This window comes from Microchirus variegatus (assembly GCF_963457635.1).
Source record: "Microchirus variegatus genome assembly, chromosome: 4".
NCBI classification, from domain to species: Eukaryota; Metazoa; Chordata; class Actinopteri; order Pleuronectiformes; family Soleidae; genus Microchirus; species Microchirus variegatus.
This window is the reverse complement of record NC_139805.1, coordinates 31,382,569-31,398,749: the sequence shown is the minus strand read 5'-3', so window position 1 is coordinate 31,398,749 and position 16,181 is coordinate 31,382,569. Positions and strand designations below refer to the sequence as shown.

General features: G+C 43.5%; 1 protein-coding gene across 3 annotated transcripts in view; it reads right to left on the bottom strand.

Moving 5' to 3' along the window:
- Nucleotides 1–15,368, bottom strand: part of LOC310925675 (SRSF protein kinase 3-like) — a 51,301-nt gene extending 35,933 nt beyond the window's left edge. For 2 of the 3 annotated variants that reach the window (XM_083887678.1, XM_083887676.1), the window contains exons 1-11: nt 15,255–15,368; nt 14,132–14,377; nt 13,944–14,052; nt 13,735–13,822; nt 13,436–13,523; nt 12,856–12,962; nt 12,578–12,743; nt 12,403–12,425; nt 12,282–12,314; nt 9,816–10,143; nt 9,662–9,753 (exon numbers count right to left, since the gene is read on the bottom strand). In XM_083887678.1, coding sequence (XP_083743804.1) covers nt 9,662–9,753; nt 9,816–10,143; nt 12,282–12,314; nt 12,403–12,425; nt 12,578–12,743; nt 12,856–12,962; nt 13,436–13,523; nt 13,735–13,822; nt 13,944–14,052; nt 14,132–14,377; nt 15,255–15,315 — 1,341 coding nt within the window. In that variant the 5' untranslated portion in view covers nt 15,316–15,368. The remainder of the gene's footprint in view (nt 1–9,661; nt 9,754–9,815; nt 10,144–12,281; nt 12,315–12,402; nt 12,426–12,577; nt 12,744–12,855; nt 12,963–13,435; nt 13,524–13,734; nt 13,823–13,943; nt 14,053–14,131; nt 14,378–15,254) is intronic. The other variant, XM_083887677.1, reaches the window with a different exon arrangement.
- Nucleotides 15,369–16,181: the final 813 nt, after the last annotated feature.

The window sequence follows — 16,181 nt, the reverse complement described above, 5'->3', positions numbered from 1 at the left end:
TGGGTCGAATACGCACATAATTCTCTGCATCAACTGGCATCTCCCCATTCATGGCATCCCTGGGCTACCAACCACCCCTGTTCAGTTTTCAGGAGAGAGAGGTCGCAGTTCAGTCCGTTCAGGCCAACCTTGAACGTTGTCAGGCAATCTGGGTACAGGTCCGGACAGCACTCCAGAAAGCCTCCCAACAGTCTCAACGACAGGCTAATCGTCACCGCACTCCCGCTCCTGAATACATCCCTGGCCAGAAGGTCTGGCTTTCCACGAAAGACCTCCCTCTCCAGGTTGAATCCCGCAAGCTGGCGCCTAGATTCATCGGACCCATCGACGGAATCATTAACACCACATCGGTACGTCTCAAGTTACCTCTTTCTCTCAAGATCCATCCCACGTTTCATGTCTTCCTCATTAAGCCCGTGGTCGAGTCAGATCTGGTCCTTCCCGCCGATCCCCCTCCTCCGCCCAGGATCATCAAGGGCGGTCCTGCCTAAACGGTTAGCCGCATACTCAACATCCGCCACCGGGGCGGGGCCGTGGTCACCAGTACCTGGTGGATTGGGAAGGATATGGTCCGGAGGAAAGGTCATGGATTCAAAGAACAAAACAGTGCTATACTCCCTCAGCACAACATTTATATAGGGCTGTAACTCTGCTGAAACGTTTACGTGGCGGAAACAAGTGACGCTTGTCCAAAGTCTGATCAAGTGTCTTGGATCCTGTTTGCTTATGTCCTTCACTACCATAAATGTCACAGCCTCCGTTATCTTGGTGGGATATGGGGCAGGATTGTAAAGAGTCTGCCGTGAGGAACGTGTTGTGGTGGCGCTGGCTGACGAGATTGTTGGTCGTGTTGCCTTCAGGAGCAGACACGACAGCGCGAGAGACTTGGCAAACAATTTCCTTTTGCTCGACGTCCGTCAATGTGTTTCCGGTTAGCAGATGTTGTCCTACATTTCTTCTCAACCAAAGGCTTCCTTTCTGTCGTGTTTCCACGTTCTCTCCTCATTATTGATCCACACACGTCAGTTGCCGCTGCAGTAACACTGGTGCATTCAAGGTGTTTTTCTAGCATAGGAAATTACATACACGCCGCGCGGCGCATTAATCGTTTTTCTTCGATTCTAATGTTTTTTTGATCATGAGAAGCCAAAATCATGGTCACTCTATGCATTACTGTGAAACGCAGTAACAACGGGTAAACGGACATTACTATGGGGTATACAGAGCGGGGGTTGTGACGACGGTGCATGACAATAGGTGATAAGTGGCGACAGTATGGCTGTGGATAGTAAGTTAGATCGACACTCTCCTGGAAGCAGTGGATGTGTGTTTACCTGGGTCTCATTCACATGTAAATGACCAGGCACAAAACCGAGCATTCTGAAAAAGGCTGTTTTGGCAGGGTTATTGAACTGCTATTGTGCTGCTATTGTTCATCCTTATGATATTTTGACTAAAGCATGTTACAGACATGTTCATTAGGGCATCAGGAACTAGTTTAACTTGGGGTAATAGGGTATAATATGGGACCTTTAATTTGTCGCCTTGATCTCTAAAGCTACAAGGAGCCACATATGGCTTTAGAGCCACAGGTTGCAGACCCTTGCTTTAGCTGTATACATCAAGATGGAGGTAGTATCATAGGTCATAACATTAACAGTCTTTATGAATGACAGCGATTCTCACAGTGCAACCACACAATAACAGTAACAGTTTCCACACCGCGATACACACCTCTGTCAAGCCATCTTTATCCAGTCAAAACACAGTAGATCGACAACTCCTGTGTCCATGGAAGCAAAACCACTGATTTACATTCGTAGCTTTACAAGGGAGCATGTGTTAGCTACAGAGGCAATTCTAGAGTCTGTAGGGGGCCAATGTCACTTTTCATTATTTTAGGGATAGAAATAAGGCAGAGATGAGTGATCCATAAGGGGAACTGAAAACAAAAATCTTCCCAGACTTTTCCACAATTTGTCACATCAAAGCGAGTTATGTTGTTATTACATTATTTAGTTTAGTTAATACAAAAAAAATATGATATGATTTTCAAAATAATTTACTAATATAAATCTGAAAAGTGTTGAGTGCATATGGATTCACCCCTCTGAGTCAATACTTTGAACCATCTTTCACTGTAATTACAGCTGCAAGTCTTTTGGGATATGTCTCTACCCCAGCTTTGCATGTCTAGAGACTGAAATTTTGCCCATTCGGTTTGCAAATTACCTCAAGCTCAGTCAGAGTTGATGGAGCAAGCAATTTTCACAGATTCTCAATTGGATTTAGGTCTGGGCCTTGACTGGACCATTCTAATACAGTAATATGCTTTGATCTAAAACCATTCCATTGTAGCTTTGGCTGTTATGATTAGGGTTGTTGTCCAGCTGGATGGTGAACCTCCACTCTATTCTCAAGCCATAAAGGCCAGATTTATGGAGTGTATGACTAATAGTTGTCCTGTGGACAGAGTCTCCCACCATTAGCTGTGGATCTTTGCAGCTCTCCCATAATTACCATGGGCCCCTTGAATGGTTATCTGATTAATGCTGTCCTTGCCCGGCCTGTCAGTTTAGGTGGATGATAGCCAGAGTTCATCTACAGGAAGGGCCAGAGCTTCCCCTTCTTTCTGAGGAGGCTGTGGTATGTGGGATAAAATTATAACATATAACATATATTGAATCAATGGTGTGCTTTGATTCAATGGGTGAAGAATGAAGCACATTCATTTCACCACATTGCACTACAGTCATTTCATTCATCCCTCATAGGCGAATTATGGAGGAGACAATCCCCCAATTCCCCCAGGTGTTTTGATGCAGATGTTGATGTAAATATACCTCTAGCACCTGTTGCATTGAGTCTAGACTGAGGACAAATCAAATACATTTTTTTTTTTTTTTTTTTTACCTGTCCTGTCCAGTACCTTGGGCATGCACTATGGTTGACTGCATCTGTTGGTGTTGGACAGATTTTGCAGTTTGCAGGGCGAGTGATTACAGCGCTGTAATGCCCGTCCTGCTATTTATGTATTTATTTTTATTGATTTTATTTATTAGGTTGTGTGGGAGGACCGGGCCAGACAAGGGGGGTGGTGGTGAGGGTGGGTAGACAGACAAGGGAGGTGTGAGAGAGATGGGGAGAAAGAGGGAGAGAAAAGAGAGGGGGAGGGGGGAGGGAGGGAGGGAGAGAGGGGGAGCGAGAGAGGGAGGGAAAGAGAGACACTAGATAGAAATTAGTAGCATAACACACTAAGGCAGTAATGACAACATTACAACATTAATAACACTGATATGCATTTGTATTACAGTACCATTAGAATTTGTTAACAACCACATATAGATAAGGTGATCTTGTTTATAACGGTTGTATCAGTTTATATTGGTTCTATCATGAACCAGAGTTTGTCTGTGTGTGTATCTGTATGTCTGTGTATTCGCGCATCCATATATATGTATGTGCGGAGGTTGTCACTTGGTGTGGTCGGGAATCGGTGGTGAAACCGTGTCGCCGCCCCCCAGCCCCCCGGAAGGAGACCGGCGGTAACCCAGGCACACGGGGCGTCCACCAGCCCCACGGGCCCGGAGATACCAGAGCCGGCGCCCCCCACGCGCAGAGCACGCCCCGAGGGGGCAGGAGACGACGGCACCACGAGCACAGACCAGCCCACCACACGCCGAGGCAGGTCCCGAGGCCCCAGGTCCCCACACCCGGGACCCACCCAGGCCCCCAGGGCAGCCCAGCCCATCACCAGGGACAGTAGAGCCTCCCCCTGAACGCCCCCCCAGGAGGCAGGCCAGAGCCCGCCACAGCTATCCCCGACGCCTACCCCGGAGCCAACCACACGACTTCCCCCCCAGAGGGGAGCCGGCAGAGGCTCATGTAGGGATCCCAGCCGGGGGCCCCTAAGGAACAGGAGGCAGCAGGGTCCCGGATCCGCCCCGGGCAAGCCCCCTCACGCAGGTATGGGTCAGAGGCCGTAAGACCTGTCACAGCGGACCCCACGCCCACCCGGCACAGGGACCCACCGTCCACCCAGGGCAGGGCGCCCAAAGTCAGCCCCCGCCGAGCGACCAGCCCACCGCCCACCATCACCCTTCCCAGGAGTCATGGAGAGCCACGGCCAGGTCCCCCGGGGCTCCCCCCGACAGACCGACAGCCGACCCAACTACCCGCCGCAGCCGCCAGCGCCCCGGAGCTCCACAACCGCCCCCCAGCCCAAACCACCGACCCCAGCCCAGCCGGGAGGCGGGCGGGACACAGGTACCTGGGAGGTCCCCCCCACCCATCCCCCACCCTCCTGTATCTCCCCCAATACCCTAGTTGTGTGTGTGAGAGTGATATACCAGATCTGGTGGGGGAGCACGGAGGGCAGGCAAGGACCCGTAGGCAGGTCAGCACGGCATCCGCCATGACAGTCCAGGCCCCCACCCCACCCACCGCTCGGAGACAGGCCGGGCCAGGCCCCCCCCCCCCAGTCCCCGGGACCCCCCATGCCAGGAAGCCCACCCGCCTCTACCACCTTACCCGCCCAGGGGAAAAGAGACGCGTCGGTCCACCCCAGGGCAACGCCGGGGCGCCGCAGCGAGCGCCCCCCCACCTCACTGGGGAGCGACTCTAGCGGGGCCGCCACCGGCAGGGGCCAGGCCCACCCATAGGGGCCCAGCGAGCCCCAGCATACGGAGGCCTAGGGCCCCCCCCCACCCACGACGCAGGACAGTCCAGCCCACACCCGCAGCCCCCCCGGCCCCCCAGTCCCCACGGGCCAGGCCCACAGCCACCGAGAGACAGCCGGAAAGCGGGACCACCAGACGCCAAAGGCCACCAAACAGCCCCAGTACCCCGGACCCCCGGCCCCCACCCCAGGAGGCCGGCCAGCAGAGACGCCAGCCCCCCACTGCCCTAAGTAATATAGTTAATTAAAGGTGCCCAGGTAGAATTGAAGTTGGCCAACTGTTTTTTAAGTGAGGCAGACATTCTCTCCATAGAGATGTGGTCAAGCAGAAGATTTCTATATTGGCTTATACTTATTTTTTGTTTGTTTTTTCAGTTTAAGAGGATTGTTTTCTTGGCGATGCTTAGGCTAGTAATTAGCATGCGTTCTTTTCCTGTTTCTATATTTATTTGACTTAAATCTCCCAGTATACACAGTGCAGGAGAAGGTGGTATAGTGTGGTCTAGGCATGCTGATAGGTCCTCACATATCTTATACCAGAATGTATGTACAGGTGTGCACATCCATATAGCATGCATGTAATTATCGGCTTTGTCTTCATTACAGTTTAAGCAGGTGTTTGATTGTGAATACCCCATTCTGAACATTCTTTGTCCTGTGTAGTGTATTCTGTGTAGAACTTTGTATTGTATGAGTTGTAAGTCTGGGGTTTTAATCATTTTGAACATGTTAGCTGATATTTGTATCCAAAAAGTTTCATCTGGGCTGATGCCTAGGTCTGTTTCCCATTTTTTAGTTGGTAAGGAGATTATTGTGTCATTTTCTGTCAGTAGAGCATACGTTTTTGATAATCTTCTGGGAGATGTGAGGTTTAGAAATTGATTTATTATTGGAGGTAGTTCTAGTTCCCATTTACTTGTTCTAAACCTTGTTCTAATTACAGATTTAATTTGCAGGTACTCGAGAAACTTACTACTGTGGAGGTTATATTGCTCCATCAGGTTCTGGAACGGGATGAATGTATTATGTTCGAGTATTTGTTCCAGGTGCCTTATTCCTTTTTCGTGCCATGTTGAGAAGTTTAACATAACTTTATTTCGCAGGATGTCAGGATTGTTCCAGATTGGGGTAAGTTTACAGGGTATATGTGAGGACTTAGTGGTTTTAATAAATTCCCACCAGGCTGAGAGGGAGGTACTTATAGTTATGCTTTTAAAACATTGGTGCTGTTTAATGGTTGTACTGATGAAAGGTAGATCACAGATTCGGATATCTTTGCAGAATGTTTTTTCTATGTCTAACCATTGATTGTCCAGTGGGTCAGGTTTTATCCATTTATGGACATACTGTAGTTAATTAGCCAGGAAGTAATTATGAAAGTTTGGAAGTTCTAATCCTCCACAGGTTTTTACTTTTTGAAGGGTTTTTAGACTTATACGTGCTGGTTTATTTTTCCACAGGAATTTTGTGGTAGCTGAATCTAATGATTTAAACCAGGTTGGTGAAGGTTTGGTGGGGATCATAGAGAAGAGGTAAGATCATCATTTTTATAGTGGCGACTCTACCCATAAGTGATATGGGTAGAGAGGTCCATCGTTGGAGGTCATTTTCAATTGTTTTAAGTAGCGGTGTATAATTTAGTTGAGTTAGATCTGAGATCCTAGAGGATAAACTAATTCCTAGGTATTTAATGTTGCCTGATTTCAAAGGAGTCGGTAAAGATGTTTTGAAGTCGGAGTTGATCGGTAGAATAGTTGATTTTGTCCAATTTATTGAGTAATCTGAGACTGCTGAGAATTTATTGATGAGTGAGATAGTACCAGAGAGAGTGTTTTGTGAGATTTGAAGGAAGAGTAATACATCATCCGCATATAGGCTTTTCTTGTGGTGCAGATTTTCTGTTTGAATACCTTTGATATTTCCATTTTCTCGAATTGCAGCTGCAAGCGGTTCTATAAATATGGCAAACAGTGAGGGGGAGAGTGGACAACCTTGTCTGGTGCCTCTCTGGAGCTTGAAGCTTGGAGATGTTTGAGCGTTTGTCCTGACCGAGGCACTGGGTGAACTATAAAGAATTTTGATCCAGGAGACAAAGTTTTGTTTGTATCCGAATTTATCCATTGTCGCAAGAAGGAATTTCCAGTTTACTCTATCAAATGCTTTTTCTGCGTCTAGTGACATAATTGCTGATTTAAGTTTATTGATTGTGCAATAGTCTACTATATTGATTAACCTGTGCGTATTATTTGTTGAGTGTCTGCCCTTGATAAATCCTGTCTGGTCTGGGTGAATTATGAAGGGGGTGATTTTTTCCAGTCTCCTCGCTAAGGCTTTGCAGATGATTTTAAGATCTGCATTTATGAGTGAGATTGGTCGGTAGCTGGATGGGAGTGAGGGGTCTTTATCTGGTTTGAGGTGGAGGCAGATATGTGCTGTGTTTATGTGTGGGGGGAGAGTGCCACTTTCCTTAATTTCCATTACCATTTTATGAAATATGGGTGCCAGTATGGGCCAAAATGTTTTGTAGAATTCCGCTGGGAATCCGTCTGGTCCTGGGGCTTTCCTGTTTGGCATGTGGTGGAGGGCATCATAGAGTTCTACCGTTGAAATGGGAGATTCTATGGTGCTGATCTGTTCATTGTTAAGTGTTGGCAGATTTATAGAGTTTAGAAATGTGTCTATCTCTGTACTAGATGAGGTATTATTGGAAGAATATAGGTTTTTGTAGAAATCTCTGAAGACGTTATTTATTTCCTCCGGTGTGTGGGTTAAGTTCCCGTCAGGACCTTTTATGGAATGGATAGTTGTTTTTTCCTTATTTATTTTAAGTTGGTTAGCTAAAAACCTACTGGATTTGTTACTATGTTCGAAGTTTTCTAAGCGTAGCCTTTCCAGTTGGAACTGTGTTTTCCTTTCAATTATTTTATTTAATTCAAGTTTTAATTGTCGTATATTGTTCAAAAGGTGTTCGTCTTGTGAGGTGGTGTAAGCAGTCTCCAGTGTTTTAATTTTCTGTTCTAATTCTATTTCTAGTGAATTGTCTTTCTTTTTTTTAAATGAGGAGAAGGAGATTATTCTACCCCTTATTACTGCTTTAGCTGTTTCCCACAGGATACATTGCGAAGTTCCTGGTAGGTTATTGAACTCCAGAAAGGTTGCCCACTCGTCCTCGATGTATTTGATGAAGTTTGGGTCATTTAGCAAAGATGTATTAAGTCTCCAGTTTCTGTTTGGTGGGGTAACTGCCTTTATAGTTATGTTTAGTGAGACCGGTGCATGGTCACTGATAGTGATAGGGTGGATATCGGTGTCTGCAATATTTGCTAAAGTTGAGCTGCTGGTCAGGAAGAAGTCAAGTCGTGAGTATGAGTTGTGTACCGGTGAGAAGAAGGTGTATTTTTTCGTAGCTGGGTTCCGGGAGCGCCAAGCATCACAGAGACCACAATCCTCCATATATTTTTTAAGAATCACTGTCGACTGCCAGTTTCGTGTTGTTTCTGTCATACTGAGCCTGTCTAATTCTGGGTTGAGTGTCATGTTGAAGTCCCCTCCCAATATGACTGTTGTGTCCAGGTGAGGTGATAGTGAGGAGAAGAAGGAGTGAAAAAAGGAAGGGTCATCAACATTTGGTCCATATATGTTGGCAATGCAGAAGTCTGTACTATTGATTAGTAGGGTAATTATTATAAACCTACCTTCTGGATCTGTAATAGTGTTTTTATGTGTGAAATGTAACTTCTTATTGATCAGAATAGCTACTCCTCTCTGTCTAGGGGTGCTGTGCTGAGGTGTGCGACTATAAGATTGGCCTATTATTATTAAACTCTGGATAAATGATGGTAATAATTCGAATTTATATTATGCATATTGTACACAAACATACAGACCTGTTTAGAAGAGCCAGGGGGTTACCTCTTTATCCCGGTATAGCTGCCCGTTGACGTACAGTTTATCCACTGCAACAACTGCCCGGGATCCTTCTGCCATGAGCTTCTTTCTCAGTGGAAACAGCCTCTTGCGTCGCTCCAGGATTTCCTTGGGAAACTGGTCGTTGACGCTGAAGTCCGTTCCTCTGAGCTCTCGTCCCCGGCTCTTCACCAGCTCCTTCTGTTTGAAGTGTTCGAATTTTACGATGATGGGACGCGGGCGCTGGCCGTCCTGCCGCCTTCCTCCTATGCGGTGTGCCCGGTGGAAGGTGTTTCTGTAAAAAGTCTCTCACCGTCACTTCTGGATCCTCTTCGGTTTTTTCCGGAATCCCAGAGAAAACCAGATTGTCTCTCATACTCCTCGCTTGGAGATCAATGATTGTTTCTTTAATGTTTTTATTTTCATTTGAGAGACGGCTGGTTTTTTCCATGAGCGACGCCACTGAGCTTTTTAAATAAACATTCTCCGCCGCGAGTTCGACCACCTGTTGCTGGCTGAATTCCAGTGACTCCCGTAGCGCCTGGAACTCTTTGTGGAGTAACTCCATCAACGAGAGTCGAGCATCAAAACTCGACAGCTTCCCGTTAATGGAGTTAAGGATCTCCAAAAAGTCATGGTCCGACGCAGCACTTGTTTCGGGAGGAGAAGCCACTTCGGGTGAGTCCTTCTGGCGGCTTCTTTTGGACGAGGGTGTTTTCGGTGTTTTATCCATGACAAATCGGTGAAAACACTCGTCGATGTATTCCTCCAGGTTATCCAGTCTTCTGTTTGTCTCACTGTTTTTTTATTACGGCTGTTATTGCTATTTTGGCCTCGGATTAGTTGGCGATGTGCAGAGGAAATGCTAGTATTAGATGCGCGCCGCCATGTTGGATTTTGCACTGATCTCACTGAATCTCGCGATACTACAGCATTACCACCTTACCGCCGCCTAAAGGATCTCCCGCCGCCTAAAAGCTTTCTTTTTTCTTTAACATAGCAGCACACGCAGCTTCATTTGTTAACCACCGTCTATTTTTAATTGTATAATTTGTCTAGTTTATGAAAATCACTCACCACCCAGCAGGCATTGCCCAGGTCAGCAATCTTGATGAAGATTTTATCAGCATTCTCTGGATTCAGTAGGTCCAAAGGTACATCAACACACACTGCGGATGTATAAGAGGATGTATAACTTTCACACACATAGTTTAGGGGTATTGAGACTTACCACTTGGAGGAGATGGTGGTGGTGGTGATAGCTGTGCAGTATGATTTAATAACACTGATCTAGAGTGAGAAACAGAAGCATCTGTGTTGAAGTCAGGCCATGAGCAGAAGGAGTCTCTGTGGTGGTATGGAGCTAAGTCCAGTCTGTCCTCCAACAGCAGGGTCTGCCTCCTTAATGTGACATTAGCACCCGTGAGTTGAGACTGACAGGTAAAGCCTTGTGTGCTAAAGGGAGGAGTGTGTTTGTGCTCTGGTGCAGATTCTCGCCCTCGTTGAGGCCTGTCTTTCTTCATCAGTGGGTTAATTGGGCTTCTGGAGATCTTGCTGGACTGCAGGGTACATTCAGTTGTGGAAAACAAAAATTGGAGAGCATTGCATTAATCTAGGATATCTAGGAAATGTAAAGTTTGTAAAGTTAACAACTTCAGACCTGAAGTGCTGCAAATCATGCAAATTAAAGGTACTTTGAGTGGGGTTTGAGTGGTGTCCCACAAGGGTGGTATCAAAAAGACACTGTATATTATAGGTATTTACAACATTCATAATTTTTCTTTTTTGCTTTTGCATGTGTTTTGATTATATACTCTTTAGTTACCATAAGCCTGCATTTTAATACCTTCCTCTACATACAGTACACTAGTGGCTATATTGAAACTACATTAGAGGTTGTTAAAGGGACATTAAAAGACCAGTGTATGGGATTCAGTGACATCTAGGGGTGAAGTTGCCCTTTGTATAGCCACTATTTAATTGTTCATTCTGTGTTAATATAAAACATGGAAGACTCCATGGAGGAGACTATACTCCCAATGGCATATGAGAGGTAGGAAATACATAACAGCAGTGCTAAATGCAGGTAATAATTGGTCAATGAAAACTTCAGTTCAGTTGATAGATCCCTCTAAATTCTACAGAGTGGACCTTTAATAAAAGAAAGTTGGTCTGACCAACTGAAGCTGCACTTGTGCTTGACTTTGAGGTGACACAAGATTCCTAGAACTAGTAATGAGCAGGGGCGGACGGTGTATAGGAACGATTTGGGCGACGCCCTCCCAACTGGGAGGAGAAAAGGAATTTATTTTCCTCAGCAATTCCAAAGATCCTTAGTACTAATATTGTTAATATTTATCACTGTTCTAGACATATTATTTGTTATTGTCCAATCAGAATCATCAGATTCAAGTCACGTTTTATGGTTCCACCTCTTCTGGGGCGATTTGATTGACGTGGAGAATCGCCCAAAAATTCTCCCATTGACTCGAAAAACATACCCTCCAATGCATTTTTAATGAGGATTTATGTGCATGCACAAACGTGCTTGCGTCATATGTAAATTGAGCAAATAGAGGAGGGGATATGTTCTCTTCACTTCACGTCTCTTGATAAGTTGTTCGCCTCTTTGCTGGCGGCGCTCTGAGCGAAGCGAAGCTCACCGTTTTAAAAATACACGGAGGATTGTGCTCGTTTAACCGGTCCCAGCATGAACTGATAAGTACACGTAGTTTAACCAGCACGGAGTTCACACTTTCATACGTGTTAGCTGTTTACGGCTCGTAGCAGCGGACAGCAGTCATTTGAAGCTACGTTTGTTTGCTTGTTTGCTAACATTGTTGATGTTTGTATCTCTCGGGGTTTAACTGCAGGTTAAACTTCACGCAAATCAGACAATCAGACTGTTTTGTGTAAGAAAGTATTGTAAGATGCATTTAGCAACACATCTAAAGATCTAATTCTGGACTTTCCTTTACACTTAATGAATAATTTGACTGCATTGTCTTGTCATATGTTTTTGTTGTATGTATCTGGTAAAGGTTGTGAAAGCTCTTGATCCTTGGTCAGTTAATAAATACTTGACTTAATATGCTGCCCCTGTCTTTATGTGGTTTCTGGACACATCTTGTGTCCTGTTTAGCTATTTTACATCATACATTAGATTCATGTATTTGTTTATCAAGTTGCCATCTAGTGGACACAAGGAGGACAGTTAATCAACTAACAACAAATTGATACTGTCTTGCTTTATGCACTTATTAAATGGGTCACCTTAATCATTATCAGAAAAAATTGCCCCAGGGGCCGCCACTGGTAATGAGACATGTTCAGAGATAATTTCAACATTTCTATTTTTATATAATTACAATAGATCCATTACTATTGTAATTCCGTACACATTCTGTATCTTTGAATGAATGCAGAACCTGTCTAAATGATAAAAGTAATATTTGTTTTAGCCAGAGCATTCTCCTGTAAATATGGTATATTAAATGTATTTTGCAAATTACAATTACAGGCTGTCCAGGTGAGATAGCAGGATATACAGCAGTACCTGTACTGGAGAATTCTTACATGCTCCAAAGTTAGTTAAATGTCTGCTGACCTGTCTGTTTTTTACAATCTGATAGTGTAGGTATCCCAGGTTTAATGCATATTCAAAATGTATATGAAAAAAAAAAAAAAAAAATCTTACCCACTCCCCGAAAGTGTGAAAAACTCCAGTCAGCTTCCACCAAAAGCAGGACAGCACAAATCATAATGTTACAATGTGTGACAATGAAATGATACATAAGTCATATTTTGATGAGACCGACCTTTTCTCTGAAGCCCCTGTGTACTGGAAGAAAGTAAAATCATTATTATTATTATTATTATCATTATTATAAAATGTTAAAAATACAAAAAAGATGTATGTGGCTCATGCCTTCATCTTTAATTTAACCTAGACACTGATGATAAAGTGGATATACCATGCATAACATCACTAACCTGAGGAGCTAGTGATAGCAGGGGATACTGGCAGTTGCCAGATATTGTTACTGGCAGCCAGTTTCTCTAAATAGAGTTCATCCACCCTCAAGAGGATGTTTTCTGGCTTGATGTCTGTGTGGATTATCTTGCATTTAGTGTGCAAGTAATCTAAACCTTGCAGGATCTAAGATGATGAATGAATACAGTCACTGTCAGTGCACCGCACATCATGATACATAGTCAGTGATTAAAGACAGGTATAATAATTTAAGAAGGAATAAAGGGCTGCACAGCACCTGTTTGATGATGCTCTTAATGCAGGGCAGGGGGAGGCCAGTGTAGTTGGATTTGGTTATCCAGCTCAGCAGCTGGTGACCAAGAACCTCCAGTACCATACACACATCTGATTAAAAGCAATTAAGGAACTTCACTACTTACTATAGTGTACACACTAATTGAAATGTCTTGAATATTTTGACAAATCATTTACTCCAGTAAATACTACTTTCCTATATACTTACTATAACTTCACCGTACATTGACTGATCGGCATACAACTTCATATGTGACATGAGAGACCAACCCTGCACACGTGTACCAACATGGACTTGACCCAATGCGATGTCAGCCATTTTTTTTTGCCACCATTGTAAGTACCCTGTAACTTGCCCCTACATTAAAACTTGATATGTGGGACCTGTCTACATGCCATTGTCCCAGAGAGGGAGTAACTCGTGATTGATTGGCTGGCTCTAAGCAGCCTATCAATGATCTCTCTTATTAACAAACAGCATTACCAATTCAACAATTCAAAACTGCCCAGATGATGCCTAACATCCAACCATCAAGGTGGTGTGTCTCAGGCTTAAAGGATACGTTCTCCATTGGCTCCAGAGATCCTGAAATCATCAATGAGCTGCACAATTCTCTCTTGTTGAGGGTCTTTGGGGTCACTGTCCCTTACCTGATGTTCATTTCAAAGATATGTAATGTACATAAATCAAAGTCATAGATGCTGACTATGTCATCCTGGTGTTTAAGTAATATATCAATAATCACTACAAATAGAGTAAATATTCATAACACCATTGGCTTTTTCTTTGTCAACCACAAACTAAAACAAGAAAAACATCTACATACATAATTATAGAGGTAAGTCACATAATTACACTGACACATTTCAGAAGTTTGATCTCGTCCAGTGCTGTGTCTGTGAATGTTTTAGCACTCTTCACCATCTTCAGAGCCACAAAACGCCCTTTCCTGTAGGTAAACAACCACAGTATTGTTTGTTATATACAAACAATACTGTATATAATAAAAAAATATTGTTATATGTTTTGTTTATGCCCAAACTATGTTATAAGGTTAAACTTGTACTTACACAATATCCCAGCCAAGCCACACAGTTGAGAAGTGACCCCATCCCAACTTTTTCACTACTCGATAACGGTCAACAAAAATCTCTCCAATCTCCACAAGGTAATAACCACCTGCAACATAAGATGCCAGCTGCATCAAAGAAGACATCTCAGCTGTGTGTTGGTGTTTTGCGCTGCTTTTGCTGCCTACCTATTCCATAGTCTGCAGGATCCTCCTGTTGCTCCTCATATGATCCTAGAGGATGTGGTGACTGAGGTATGTAGGGCTGAGGAGGAGGATGAGGTTTACGACTCCCCACTGTGTCTCGGGATAGTTGAGGGCTGGGATTGACAGGTGAGGAGCTGGCTGTGAGAAGAGCTGATAAAGTAGCAGCGTATGACGACGACATGTTCAAGTGAGGCCAAATGAGTGTACAGCACAGCTGTGGGGAGAAAGCTACAACACAATTGATTTGGAGGTTAAAATGGAAGGTCTTGCATGGCTACATGTCTGAAACAATAATAATTTAGCTGTTTATGCTGGTTCATGCTGATTGCAGTAGGTTGCATTCAAAGGGACCAGTGGATGTGTGTTTATTTTTAGCTTGTTGAATGGCAACGTAAATAACTCCTGACACTGACCCATTGAAACTGAACTCCTCCTGAAACAGCATTGCTACAGTGCAGACACTTGAAGGATTAACAATTCAAATCATTTTACTTTATCAAGAGAAATCCAGATACCAAAAAAGTATTTCATGAGATAGTAAACTGCTATACAATGTAAACTCTTTAATATCTCTCTCACTGTACCCAATAAGTAAGATTGGCTTAATTATGATTAGCCATTACATTTATGTGCAAGTAATCAGAGAGAGAAAACTTCCATAGCCAGAACTTCAAAATAAAAGTCCACCAAAACATCAGTCATGGTTATAGCGGATACAATACCCTGCCACATATTAACGGTGCAGAATATTAATTATGTGCATTTTTAAACAACTATTTGCTATATTTTATTATTATTTATTGGTGCAGCCTGATAAAGAAAAGTGAGCCACCACAACAAATTGGGTTATAGTGATAAATTGCTACTTTGATGCACCTCTGCTTTACTACTGTAGACAATTAAACAGCTGCAAATACATACAAGTACACTCCTGCTTGGATTTAATATGACTTTTTCAAAGAATCAAATTTCTTTCGTAACCTGCCGGTAATCTATTTACTGACTTCTCTTGCCTTTTGATCTCACAGACACATTCATTTTAAGGTGTCCTATGTGTTACTTGGCATCTGTTACGGCCTGTTACAAAACATAAAAAACTACTCACCCCTGTGAATAATAAATCCAGGTTTAATATTTGGTGGAGTAAAAAAATGCGTTTGGCACATGGACAGTGGAGCTGCTCAGTCCTCGCGTTGTGCTGTGCTGCTTTGTACCCTATATCTGGAACTCAGTCAGGTCCAGGAATAGCTGCTCTTGCTTCATAGTGTGTTACTGCCTGACAGTATTTTCACTTCATGGCTGCCAGCTCTAAAGTTGGTGACAAGGTCAGTCTCTAATCTATTCAGAGGGTGTTCAGAAAATGTCAGTTTTTACTTTAATTCTTTCCTGATTCTTGTCTTTGTTTTTAAGTGTGTTTCATGGATTATATGTTTTCACTCAGAACATATGGAGCAGAGAGATTCAATATGATACCTTGTTAGAGGGTTTCCAACCATGTACACCAGGGTTGCACTCTCTAGTACAAATTGATTAAAAACAAAAATATTTCATCTTACGTTAGGGATGCCATCAATCACAATATTGTTCCTTCCTCCGTGAACTAAATCTGATTCCCAGTCCGAAAAACGATTTTATTTGCGTATTGTTTTCTGGTCGTAAGCATTACACCACTTAAGAATCAATCACTGTTGTGACTCAGAGTTTTTTAAAAATACAGAGGATTGTTTTGTCTGTGTGTAAATGTATAGCAAAATGATCTATTTGTAGGTGCTGAAGATAGTCGTTTGTTGATGCATGACAACTGCTCTCTTTGATGACTTTTTGAGTCAACATGAGCCTGCACTCTTCTTCACCTCAGAGGCTATTTTCTTCAGAATGTCTTTGGTGAGGCTCCTACTTATGTTGCCAGTCATAATCTTTTCGATCAGTTTTTACTATAATAACATACTGTAAAAAATAGTTGCTGACACCATTGGTTAGTGCTTTGGCAATCTTTCAATATTTTGCTTTCTTCTTTCATTTGTATGGTGTG